Here is a 12,244-nt window from a genome sequence, read left to right on the forward strand (position 1 = left end):
GGAGTGTTGGCTGAGTTCTTAACGTTTGCTTTCAGAGCGTGCATATCACAACATACAAGATGCCGTCATGGCGACACAACCTATACATGCTCCTCACTCCTGTTGCATGCTGGGTAGGGTAGTTCTTTTATTCCCTGGCTCATAACATCACAATATAGTACCATGTATATGATGCCTTCAGTTTATCAAAGCACTAAGCAAACAATCGGAAAATTCCCATCATATCAATTCCTAGATATGGTCATAATTATTTTAAGTGCACTACGCAGAATAAACACAACATTATTAATATTGCTACTACGGATAATTTGATCCAAAATTCCCTAAAACAGCCCACTACCTATAATATAGGTTTTTTAAACATAAGATCCCTGATAAAAAAAATGTTTCTGCTGTTACCTCAGAAATTGCCTGTTCAGATGTTATGATTGTGGCTCAGAGATTTGTATGTAGATTATATTTATTTTCCATAACAAACAGGATAACTTAAATACCCTGGCAGTGGCAATAAGCTTAAATGTTTGTATTTACATTTTTGGAGTTGATTTTCATCAAATATGCTATTTAACTGCTACTGTTTAACAAGGACTGATTTAAATTGTGTTTGCAGAACAAATGTTTTGGCGCTTTTGTTCATGTGGGAGAATATTCCAATAAAGGTGCACTACACACTACTTTTGAATTCCTTATTGGGCTTTGTGTATACAATGCAGTTAATCGCGATTAATCGGAGAAATAGTGCGATTAACTTCGATTAAAATATTTAATCGTTGCCCAGCCCTAATATTTACACAACAGGCTGTGCCAACATGCATATGTCGTACAGAAAAGTAGGCCAAAGGTTCACCAATGGGAAGAGAAAAAAGGGAAGACCCAAGAACAATCAATGCATTCCATCAAATGGATCAATTATAAGCCTAATGGGCCATCTGGGTGCTGTGGACCAAAGCTGTCAGCTGTTTAGTTAAAAGGAGGACAAGATCCAAGACAGTAGGAGACTTCCGATCAATGTATCAATAGGGACAAAGGACCACATTATCATTAAAAGGTCGTTCTCTTTTAAAAGAAGCTATTTCGTTCAGCTTAGTGAAGCATTATGGCCCTCACTGAGTTAAAGGAAGCAATAAGGAAACATTAAAACATACATCCGTTAGGTCAGGGGAAAAAAACACGGAGGCTATTTCATCCACACAAGCCTGTTTGGCAGGTTTCCCTGCTCTTCAACATATTGTGCGAAAAGTTCTCATATTTGTTTTTTCTACCAAGATAAGGGCACTTACTTACTTATTTTAAGGTATTTTGGGGTTCATTGAGGTTAGCTAATTTTACTCGTTTTGGAAGGTCTTGACAAGCCAATCTTTCTTGTTCTATTGGCAGATAATTTTGCTTAATTCAAATAAAATACCCCTCATTTTTGTTTGTTTTTTCTTGTTTTTGAACACTGACTTTTTGCAGTGCACAGCTTTGCAACAGTTGATATTCTAGTTTCAAGCATGTTTTACTCAATATAGGTCATCAAATCTCAGCTACAAGCTGTAATATCTTACTGAGATCATTTAGGACCTAAACACTTAAAACAAGTAAAACACTCAAACATAAAATCTGCTTAGTGAGAAGAATTATCTTATCAGACAGAAAATAAGCAAATATCACCCTTATTTGAGATATTAAACCTTACTTATATTTCATTTTTTGCAGTGTTGCCTTTCCATGAAGAAAAAAAACCTAGTTTTTAGTGTAAGTTTGCTGGTTTCAAGAAATGTAATGTATCATTATGTCAAGATAATGGCACTAGCATGTACTTATTTTAAGAATATTTTTCAACATATTGAGCAAAAATGTCTCATTTGTTTTTCTACCAAGAAAAGTACACTTGTTATTAGTGAGAATATACTTATTTTAAGCTATTTTGGGGTTCATTGAGGTTAGCTAATTTTACTTGTTTTGGAAAGTCTTGACAAGGCGAATTTTCTTGTTCTATTGGCAGATAATTTTGCTTAGTTCAAATAAAATACCCCTCGTTTTTGTATTTTTTTTCTTGTTTTTGAACACTGACTTTTTGCAGTGTATCGAGGAGCAGGTCTGAGAAGTAAAAGAGTAGCGATGTTCATACGTAGTCAATATTCAGTGTTTTATTGCTCATAGTAAATATTGTTAATCCCACTTTATTTATTTTAATGTACATTTTTTGTGTCTTATACAGTACAAAAATTGTAAAATTCCATTTCGTTTTTTGAGATGATTTTGCTGAGCTCAAATAAAATACCCCTAATTTTTGTATTTTTTTTTTCTTGTTTTGGAAAATTTTGACAAGCCAAATTTTCCTGTTCTATTGGCAGATAATTTTGCTTAATTCAAATAAAATACCCCTCATTTTTGTATTTTTTTTCTGACTTTTTGCCGTGCACAACTTTGCAACAGTTGATATTCTAGTTTCAAGCATGTTTTACTCAATATAGGTCATCAAATCTCAGCTACAAGTTGTAATATCTTACTGAGATCATTTAGGACCAAAACACTTAAAACAAGTAAAACACTCAAACATAAAATCTGCTTAGTGAGAAGAATTATCTTATCAGACAGAAAATAAGCAAATATCACCCTTATTTGAGATATTTCATCTTATTTAGATTCAGTTTTTGCAGTGTTGCCTTTCCATTAAGAAAAAAACCTAGTTTTTAGTGTAAGTTTGCTGGTTTCAAGAAATGTAATGTATCATTATGTCAAGATAATGGCACTAGCATGTACTTATTTTAAGAATATTTTTCAACATATTGAGCAAAAATGTCTCATATTTGTTTTTTCTACCAAGAAAAGTGCACTTGTTATTAGTGAGAATATACTTATTTTAAGCTATTTTTGGGTTCATTGAGGTTAGCTCATTTTACTTGTTTTGGAAAGTCTTGACAAGGCGAATTTTCTTGTTCTACTGGCAGATAATTTTGCTTAGTTCAAATAAAATACCCCTCGTTTTTGTATTTTTTTTCTTGTTTTTGAACAATTACTTTTTGCAGTGTATCGAGGAGCAGGTCTGAGAAGTAAAAGAGTAGCGATGTTCATACGTAGTCAATATTCAGTGTTTTATTGCTCATAGTAAATATTGTTAATCCCACTTTATGTATTTTAATGTACATTTTTTGTGTCTTATACAGTACAAAAATTGTAAAATTCCATTTCGTTTTTTTTGAGATGATTTTGCTGAGCTCAAATAAAATACCCTTAATTTTTATTTTTTTTTTCATGCTTCGGAAAATTTTGACAAGCCAAATTTTCCTGTTCTATTGGCAGATAATTTTGCTTAATTCAAGTAAAATACCCCTCATTTTTGTATTTTTTTTCTTGACTTTTTGCATTGCACAACTTTGCAACAGTTGATATTCTAGTTTCAAGCATGTTTTACTCAATATAGGTCATCAAATCTCAGCTACAAGCTGTAATATCTTACTGAGATCATTTAGGACCTAAACACTTAAAACAAGTAAAACACTCAAACATAAAATCTGCGTAATGAGAAGAATTATCTTATCAGACAGAAAATAAGCAAATATCACCCTTATTTGAGATATTTCATCTTATTTAGATTCAGTTTTTGCAGTGTTGCCTTTCCATTAAGAAAAAAACCTAGTTTTTAGTGTAAGTTTGCTGGTTTCAAGAAATGTAATGTATCATTATGTCAAGATAATGGCACTAGCATGTACTTATTTTAAGAATATTTTTCAACATATTGAGCAAAAAGGTCTCATATTTGTTTTTTCTACCAAGAAAAGTGCACTTGTTATTAGTGAGAATATACTTATTTTAAGCTATTTTGGGGTTCATTGAGGTTAGCTCATTTTACTTGTTTTGGAAAGTCTTGACAAGGCGAATTTTCTTGTTCTATTGGCAGATAATTTTGCTTAGTTCAAATAAAATACCCCTCATTTTTGTATTTTTTTGAACACTGACTTTTTGCAGTGTATCGAGGAGCAAGTAAAAGAGTAGCGATGTTCATACGTAGTCAATATTCAGTGTTTTATTGCTCATAGTAAATATTGTTAATCCCACTTTATTTATTTTAATGTACATTTTTTGATGTCTTATACAGTACAAAAATTGTAAAATTCCATTTCGTTTTTTGAGATGATTTTGCTGAGCTCAAATAAAATACCCCTAATTTTTGTATTTTTTTTTTCTTGTTTTGGAAAATTTTGACAAGCCAAATTTTCCTGTTCCATTGGCAGGTAATTTTGCTTAATTCAAATAAAATACCCCTCATTTTTGTATTTTTTTTTCTGACTTTTTGCAGTGCACAACTTTGCAACAGTTGATATTCTAGTTTCAAGCATGTTTTACTCAATATAGGTCATCAAATCTCAGCAACAAGCTGTAATATCTTACTGAGATCATTTAGGACCAAAACACTTAAAACAAGTAAAACACTCAAACATAAAATCTGCTTAGTGAGAAGAATTATCTTATCAGACAGAAAATAAGCAAATATCACCCTTATTTGAGATATTAAACCTTACTTAGATTTAATTTTTTCCAGTGTTGCCTTGTTGCCTTTCCATGAAGAAAAAAAACCTAGTTTTTAGTGTAAGTTTGCTGGTTTCAAGAAATGTAATGTATCATTATGTCAAGATAATGGCACTAGCATGTACTTATTTTAAGAATATTTTTCAACATATTGAGCAAAAAGGTCTCATATTTGTTTTTTCTACCAAGAAAAGTGCACTTGTTATTAGTGAGAATATACTTATTTTAAGCTATTTTTGGGTTCATTGAGGTTAGTTCATTTTACTTGTTTTGGAAAGTCTTGACAAGCCAAATTTTATTGTTCTACTGGCAGATAATTTTGCTTAGTTCAAATAAAATACCCCTCATTTTTGTATTTTTTTTTTCTTGTTTTTGAACAATTACTTTTTGCAGTGTATCGAGGAGCAGGTCTGAGAAGTAAAAGAGTAGCGATGTTCATACGTAGTCAATATTCAGTGTTTTATTGCTCATAGTAAATATTGTTAATCCCACTTTATTTATTTTAATGTACATTTTTTGTGTCTTATACAGTACAAAAATTGTAAAATTCAATTTCGTTTTTTGAGATGATTTTGCTGAGCTCAAATAAAATACCCCTAATTTTTGTATTTTTTTTTTCTTGTTTTGGAAAATTTTGACAAGCCAAATTTTCCTGTTCTATTGGCAGATAATATTGCTTAATTCAAATAAAATACCACTCATTTTTGTATTTTTTTTTTTCTGACTTTTTGCAGTGCACAGCTTTGCAACAGTTGATATTCTAGTTTCAAGCATGTTTTACTCAATATAGGTCATCAAATCTCAGCAACAAGCTGTAATATCTTACTGAGATCATTTAGGACCTAAACACTTAAAACTAGTAAAACACTCTAACATAAAATCTGCTTAGTGAGAAGAATATCTTATCAGACAGAAAATAAGCAAATATCACCCTTATTTGAGATATTTCATCTTATTTAGATTCAGTTTTTGCAGTGTTGCCTTTCCATTAAGAAAAAAACCTAGTTTTTAGTGTAAGTTTGCTGGTTTCAAGAAATGTAATGTATCATTATGTCAAGATAATGGCACTAGCATGTACTTATTTTAAGAATATTTTTCAACATATCGAGCAAAAATGTCTCATTTGTTTTTTCTACCAAGAAAAGTGCACTTGTTATTAGTGAGAATATACTTATTTTAAGCTATTTTTGGGGTTCATTGAGGTTAGATCATTTTACTTGTTTTGGAAAGTCTTGACAAGGCGAATTTTCTTGTTCTATTGGCAGATAATTTTGCTAAGTTCAAATAAAATACCCCTCATTTTTCTATTTTTTTTCTTGTTTTTGAACACTGACTTTTTGCAGCGTATGGAGGAGCAGGTCTGAGAAGTAAAAGAGTAGCGATGTTCATACGTAGTCAATATTCAGTGTTTTATTGCTCATAGTAAATATTGTTAATCCCACTTTATTTATTTTAATGTACATTTTTTGTGTCTTATACAGTACAAAAATTGTAAAATTCCATTTCGTTTTTTTGAGATGATTTTGCTGAGCTCAAATAAAATACCCTTAATTTTTGTATTTTTTTTTTCTTGTTTTGGAAAATTTTGACAAGCCAAATATTCCTGTTCTATTGGCAGATAATTTTGCTTAATTCAAATAAAATACCCCTCATTTTTGTATTTTTTTTCTTGACTTTTTGCATTGCACAGCTTTGCAACAGTTGATATTCTAGTTTCAAGCATGTTTTACTCAATATAGGTCATCAAATCTCAGAAACAAGCTGTAATATCTTACTGAGATCATTTAGGACCAAAACACTTAAAACAAGTAAAACACTCTAACATAAAATCTGCTTAGTGAGAAGAATTATCTTATCAGACAGAAAATAAGAAAATATCACCCTTATTTGAGATATTTCATCTTATTTAGATTCAGTTTTTGCAGTGTTGCCTTTCCATTACGAAAAAAACCTAGTTTTTAGTGTAAGTTTGCTGGTTTCAAGAAATGTAATGTATCATTATGTCAAGATAATGGCACTAGCATGTACTTATTTTAAGAATATTTTTCAACATATTGAGCAAAAATGTCTCATTTGTTTTTCTACCAAGAAAAGTACACTTGTTATTAGTGAGAATATACTTATTTTAAGCTATTTTGGGGTTCATTGAGGTTAGCTCATTTTACTTGTTTTGGAAAGTCTTGACAACGCGAATTTTCTTGTTCTACTGGCAGATAATTTTGCTAAGTTCAAATAAAATACCCCTCATTTTTGTATTTTTTTTTTCTTGTTTTTGAACACTGACTTTTTGCAGTGTATGGAGGAGCAGGTCTGAGAAGTAAAAGAGTAGCGATGTTCATACGTAGTCAATATTCAGTGTTTTATTGCTCATAGTAAATATTGTTAATCCCACTTTATTTATTTCAATGTACATTTTTTTGTGTCTTATACAGTACAAAAATTGTAAAATTCCATTTCGTTTTTTTTTAGATGATTTTGCTGAGCTCAAATAAAATACCCCTAATTTTTGTATTTTTTTTTTTTCTTGTTTTGGAAAATTTTGACAAGCCAAATTTTCTTGTTCTATTGGCAGATAATGTTGCTTAATTCAAATAAAATACCCCTCATTTTTGTATTTTTTTTTCTGACTTTTTGCAGTGCACAGCTTTGCAACAGTTGATATTCTAGTTTCAAGCATGTTTTACTCAATATAGGTCATCAAATCTCAGCAACAAGCTGTAATATCTTACTGAGATCATTTAGGACCTAAACACCTAAAACAAGTAAAACACTCAAACATAAAATCTGCTTAGTGAGAAGAATTATCTTATCAGACAGAAAATAAGCAAATATCACCCTTATTTGAGATATTAAACCTTCCTTAGATTTCATTTTTTCCAGTGTTGCCTTGTTGCCTTTCCATGAAGAAAAAAAACCTAGTTTTTAGTGTAAGTTTGCTGGTTTCAAGAAATATAATGTATCATTATGTCAAGATAATGGCACTAGCATGTACTTATTTTAAGAATATTTTTCAACATATCGAGCAAAAATGTCTCATTTGTTTTTCTACCAAGAAAAGTACACTTGTTATTAGTGAGAATATACTTATTTTAAGCTATTTTGGGGTTCATTGAGGTTAGCTCATTTTACTTGTTTTGGAAAGTCTTGACAAGGCGAATTTTCTCGTTCTATTGGCAGATAATTTTGCTTAGTTCAAATAAAATACCCCTCGTTTTTGTATTTTTTTTCTTGTTTTTGAACAATTACTTTTTGCAGTGTATGGAGGAGCAGGTCTGAGAAGTAAAAGAGTAGCGATGTTCATACGTAGTCAATATTCAGTGTTTTATTGCTCATAGTAAATATTGTTAATCCCACTTTATTTATTTTAATGTACATTTTTTGTGTCTTATACAGTACAAAAATTGTAAAATTCAATTTCGTTTTTTGAGATGATTTTGCTGAGCTCAAATAAAATACCCCTAATTTTTGTATTTTTTTTTCTTGTTTTGGAAAATTTTGACGAGCCAAATTTTCCTGTTCTATTGGCAGATAATATTGCTTAATTCAAATAAAATACCACTCATTTTTGTATTTTTTTTTTTCTGACTTTTTGCAGTGCACAGCTTTGCAACAGTTGATATTCTAGTTTCAAGCATGTTTTACTCAATATAGGTCATCAAATCTCAGCTACAAGCTGTAATATCTTACTGAGATCATTTAGGACCTAAACACTTAAAACAAGTAAAACACTCAAACATAAAATCTGCTTAGTGAGAAGAATTATCTTATCAGACAGAAAATAAGCAAATATCACCCTTATTTGAGATATTAAACCTTACTTAGATTTCATTTTTTGCAGTGTTGCCTTTCCATGAAGAAAAAAAAACTAGTTTTTAGTGTAAGTTTGCTGGTTTCAAGAAATGTAATGTATCATTATGTCAAGATAATGGCACTAGCATGTACTTATTTTAAGAATATTTTTCAACATATTGAGCAAAAATGTCTCATTTGTTTTTCTACCAAGAAAAGTGCACTTGTTATTAGTGAGAATATACTTATTTTAAGCTATTTTGGGGTTCATTGAGGTTAGATCATTTTACTTGTTTTGGAAAGTCTTGACAAGGCGAATTTTCTTGTTCTATTGGCAGATAATTTTGCTTAGTTCAAGTAAAATACCCCTCATTTTTGTATTTTTTTTTCTTGTTTTTGAACACTGACTTTTTGCAGTGTATCGAGGAGCAGGTCTGAGAAGTAAAAGAGTAGCGATGTTCATACGTAGTCAATATTCAGTGTTTTATTGCTCATAGTAAATATTGTTAATCCCACTTTATTTATTTTAATGTACATTTTTTGTGTCTTATACAGTACAAAAATTGTAAAATTCCATTTCGTTTTTTGAGATGATTTTGCTGAGCTCAAATAAAATACCCCTAATTTTTGTATATTTTTTTTTTTCTTGTTTTGGAAAATTTTGACAAGCCAAATTTTCTTGTTCTATTGGCAGATAATGTTGCTTAATTCAAATAAAATACCCCTCATTTTTGTATTTTTTTTCTGACTTTTTGCATTGCACAGCTTTGCAACAGTTGATATTCTAGTTTTAAGCATGTTTTACTCAAAATAGGTCATCAAATCTCAGCTACAAGCTGTAATATCTTACTGAGATCATTTAGGACCTAAACACTTAAAACAAGTAAAACACTCAAACATAAAATCTGCTTAGTGAGAAGAATTATCTTATCAGACAGAAAATAAGCAAATATCACCCTTATTTGAGATATTAAACCTTACTTATATTTCATTTTTTCCAGTGTTGCCTTTCCATGAAGAAAAAAAAACCTAGTTTTTAGTGTAAGTTTGCTGGTTTCAAGAAATGTAATGTATCATTATGTCAAGATAATGGCACTAGCATGTACTTATTTTAAGAATATTTTTCAACATATTGAGCAAAAATGTCTCATTTGTTTTTCTACCAAGAAAAGTGCACTTGTTATTAGTGAGAATATACTTATTTTAAGCTATTTTTGGGGTTCATTGAGGTTAGCTCATTTTACTTGTTTTGGAAAGTCTTGACAAGGCGAATTTTCTTGTTCTATTGGCAGATAATTTTGCTTAGTTCAAATAAAATACCCCTCGTTTTTGTATTTTTTTTCTTGTTTTTGAACAATTACTTTTTGCAGTGTATCGAGGAGCAAGTAAAAGAGTAGCGATGTTCATACGTAGTCAATATTCAGTGTTTTATTGCTCATAGTAAATATTGTTAATCCCACTTGATTTATTTTAATGTACATTTTTTGTGTCTTATACAGTACAAAAATTGTAAAATCCCATTTCGTTTTTTTGAGATGATTTTGCTGAGCTCAAATAAAATACCCCTAATTTTTGTATTTTTTTTTTTCTTGTTTAGGAAAATTTTGACAAGCTAAATTTTCCTGTTCTATTGGCAGATCATTTTGCTTAATTCAAATAAAATACCCCTCTTTTTTTTTTTTTTTCTTGTTTTTGAACGCTGACTTTTTGCAGTGCATTACTGGTATCATATCCTTCTGTGGCGGCATCCCAAAAAGTCCAAAGACTTACCGACAACAAAACAAACTCACAATTTTTTAATTCTTAAGTGCTGACTGAGCCGAGTCGACTTTACCTCGGGATTTTCGCGGCGTCCTCTCGCTGACAATGTGACGGATTGGTTGTTTGTGCTGTGTGACAGATCTGGACGGCAACGACCTTCTGTCTTACTGGCCCGCCCTGGAGGAGTGTGAGAAACACACCCTCCAAAAGTGGGGCTCGGAGCGCCCCCTGGGGGGCGACTACAGCAAGGACGCGGCAAACAACAACCAGGCGGACGGGGCGCTCACCAGCGGGGACGAGAGCGGCCTCACCCAGCCGCACAGGCACCGCAAGGGTGAGCCTCGCAGCCTGTACAGTACATACTCGTAATGGATGATCTCGTCCGTCCTTTTCCTACCGCTTGTCCCTCTCTGGGTAGCGAGTGTGGCTGGAGCATTTTTTTTTTTTAGCCGAAAAACATGGCCCTATGTTTATTTTTAAAGCCTGAATTATGCTTCTGTGTAGTCTACGTTGTCTTCATTCATCCTTTTCTTCCGCTTATCCGAGGTCGGGTCGCGGGGGCAGCAGCCTAAGCAGGGAAGCCCAGACTTCTCTCTCCCCAGCCGCTTCGTCCAGCTCTTCCCGGGGGGATCCTGAGGCGTTCCCAGGCCAGCCGGGAGACACAGTCTTCCCGATGTGTCCTGGGTCTTCCCCTCCCTAGGGAGGTGTTTAGGGCACGTCCAACCGGTAGGAGGCCACGGGGAAGACCCAGGACACGTTGGGAAGACTATGTCTCCCGGCTGGCCTGGGAACGCCTCGGGATCCCCCGGGAAGAGCTAGACGAAGTGGCTGGGGAGAGGAAAGTCTGGGCTTCCCTGCTTAGGCTGCTGCCCCCGCGACCTGACCTCGGATAAGCGGAAGAAGATGGATGGATGGATATGAACGATAAAACACTGAATATTGACAATATGTAAACGTCACACCCCCTTTCGTTTGACATATTTTACAATCAAGTGAAACGCAAGAAAAATGCAACAAACAGTGAAATATGAACGACAAGGGTACAAAATAAACCCACCTACAATCTGATATATTTTATTTATCACTAAGCTTTGGAACTTTGTTGTGAAAATCTCCTTCCGCGTCAGTGGAAACGCTACCCGCCCACACTGCTTGGTGCCTCGTCCGGTATATCATCCCAAAGATCTGAGTGAAGATAAAAAATATGTAGGTACAGTACGAATATAATGTATATGATAAATACAACTAGATAAAATCTGGCATATTTAATAACAAATGAAAAGGAAAGTATGAATGCCTTCAATAAAATTAATAAATATTGGGTAAAAGCCAAATCAAAAATATCAGACTTAAGCCTGCTCTTAAAGGGGAACATTATCAGCAGACCTATGCAAGCGTCAATATATACCTTGATGGTGCAGAAAAAAGACCATCTATTTTTTTAACCGATATCCGAACTCTAAATGGGTGAATTTTGGCAAATTAAACGCCTTTCTGTTTATCGGTCTTTTAGCGTTCTGACGTCACCGAGGTAACACACCCACCATTTTCATTTTCACATTACAAACATCGGGTCTCAGCTCTGTTATTTTCCGTTTTTTTTACTATTTTCTGGAACCTTGGAGACATCATGCCTGGTCGGTGTGTTGTCGGAGGGTGTAACAACACTAACAGGGAGGGATTCAAGTTGCACCACTGGCAAGAAATCTGCCGCCAGACCCCCATTGAATGTACCGGAGTGTCTCCACATTTGACCGGCGATGCTAAGACAGACATGGCACAGAGATGTATGGATAACCTGCAGATGCATTTGCAACCATTAAGTCAACGAAATCACAAAGGTGAGTTTTGTTGATGTTGTTGACTTATGTGCTAATCAGACATATCTGGTTGCGGCGTGACTGCCAGCTAATCGATGCTAACATGCGACGCTAATCGACGCTAACATGCTATTTACCGGCGGTGCTAAAGCAGACATGGCACAGAGATGTATGGATAACCTGCAGATGCATTTGCAACAATTAAGTCGACAAAATCACAAAGGTGAGTTTTGTTGATGTTGTTGACTTATGTGCTAATCAGACATATTTGGTCACGGCATGACTGCCAGCTAATCGATGCTAACATGCTATTTACGCTAGCTGTATGTACATTTGAAACTAGATACCCACATTTAATG

General features: G+C 33.3%; 1 protein-coding gene across 1 annotated transcript in view; it reads left to right on the plus strand.

Annotated features, from left to right (window-relative positions):
• celsr3 (cadherin, EGF LAG seven-pass G-type receptor 3) overlaps positions 1-12,244 on the plus strand; it is a 245,899-nt gene that overhangs the window by 225,812 nt on the left and 7,843 nt on the right. The window contains 1 exon segment of the mRNA XM_061904867.1: positions 10,205-10,399. Within this exon segment, the coding sequence (XP_061760851.1) occupies positions 10,205-10,399 (195 nt within the window).

This window comes from Nerophis ophidion, linkage group LG06 (genome assembly GCF_033978795.1).
Source record: "Nerophis ophidion isolate RoL-2023_Sa linkage group LG06, RoL_Noph_v1.0, whole genome shotgun sequence".
Taxonomy (NCBI): Eukaryota; Metazoa; Chordata; class Actinopteri; order Syngnathiformes; family Syngnathidae; genus Nerophis; species Nerophis ophidion.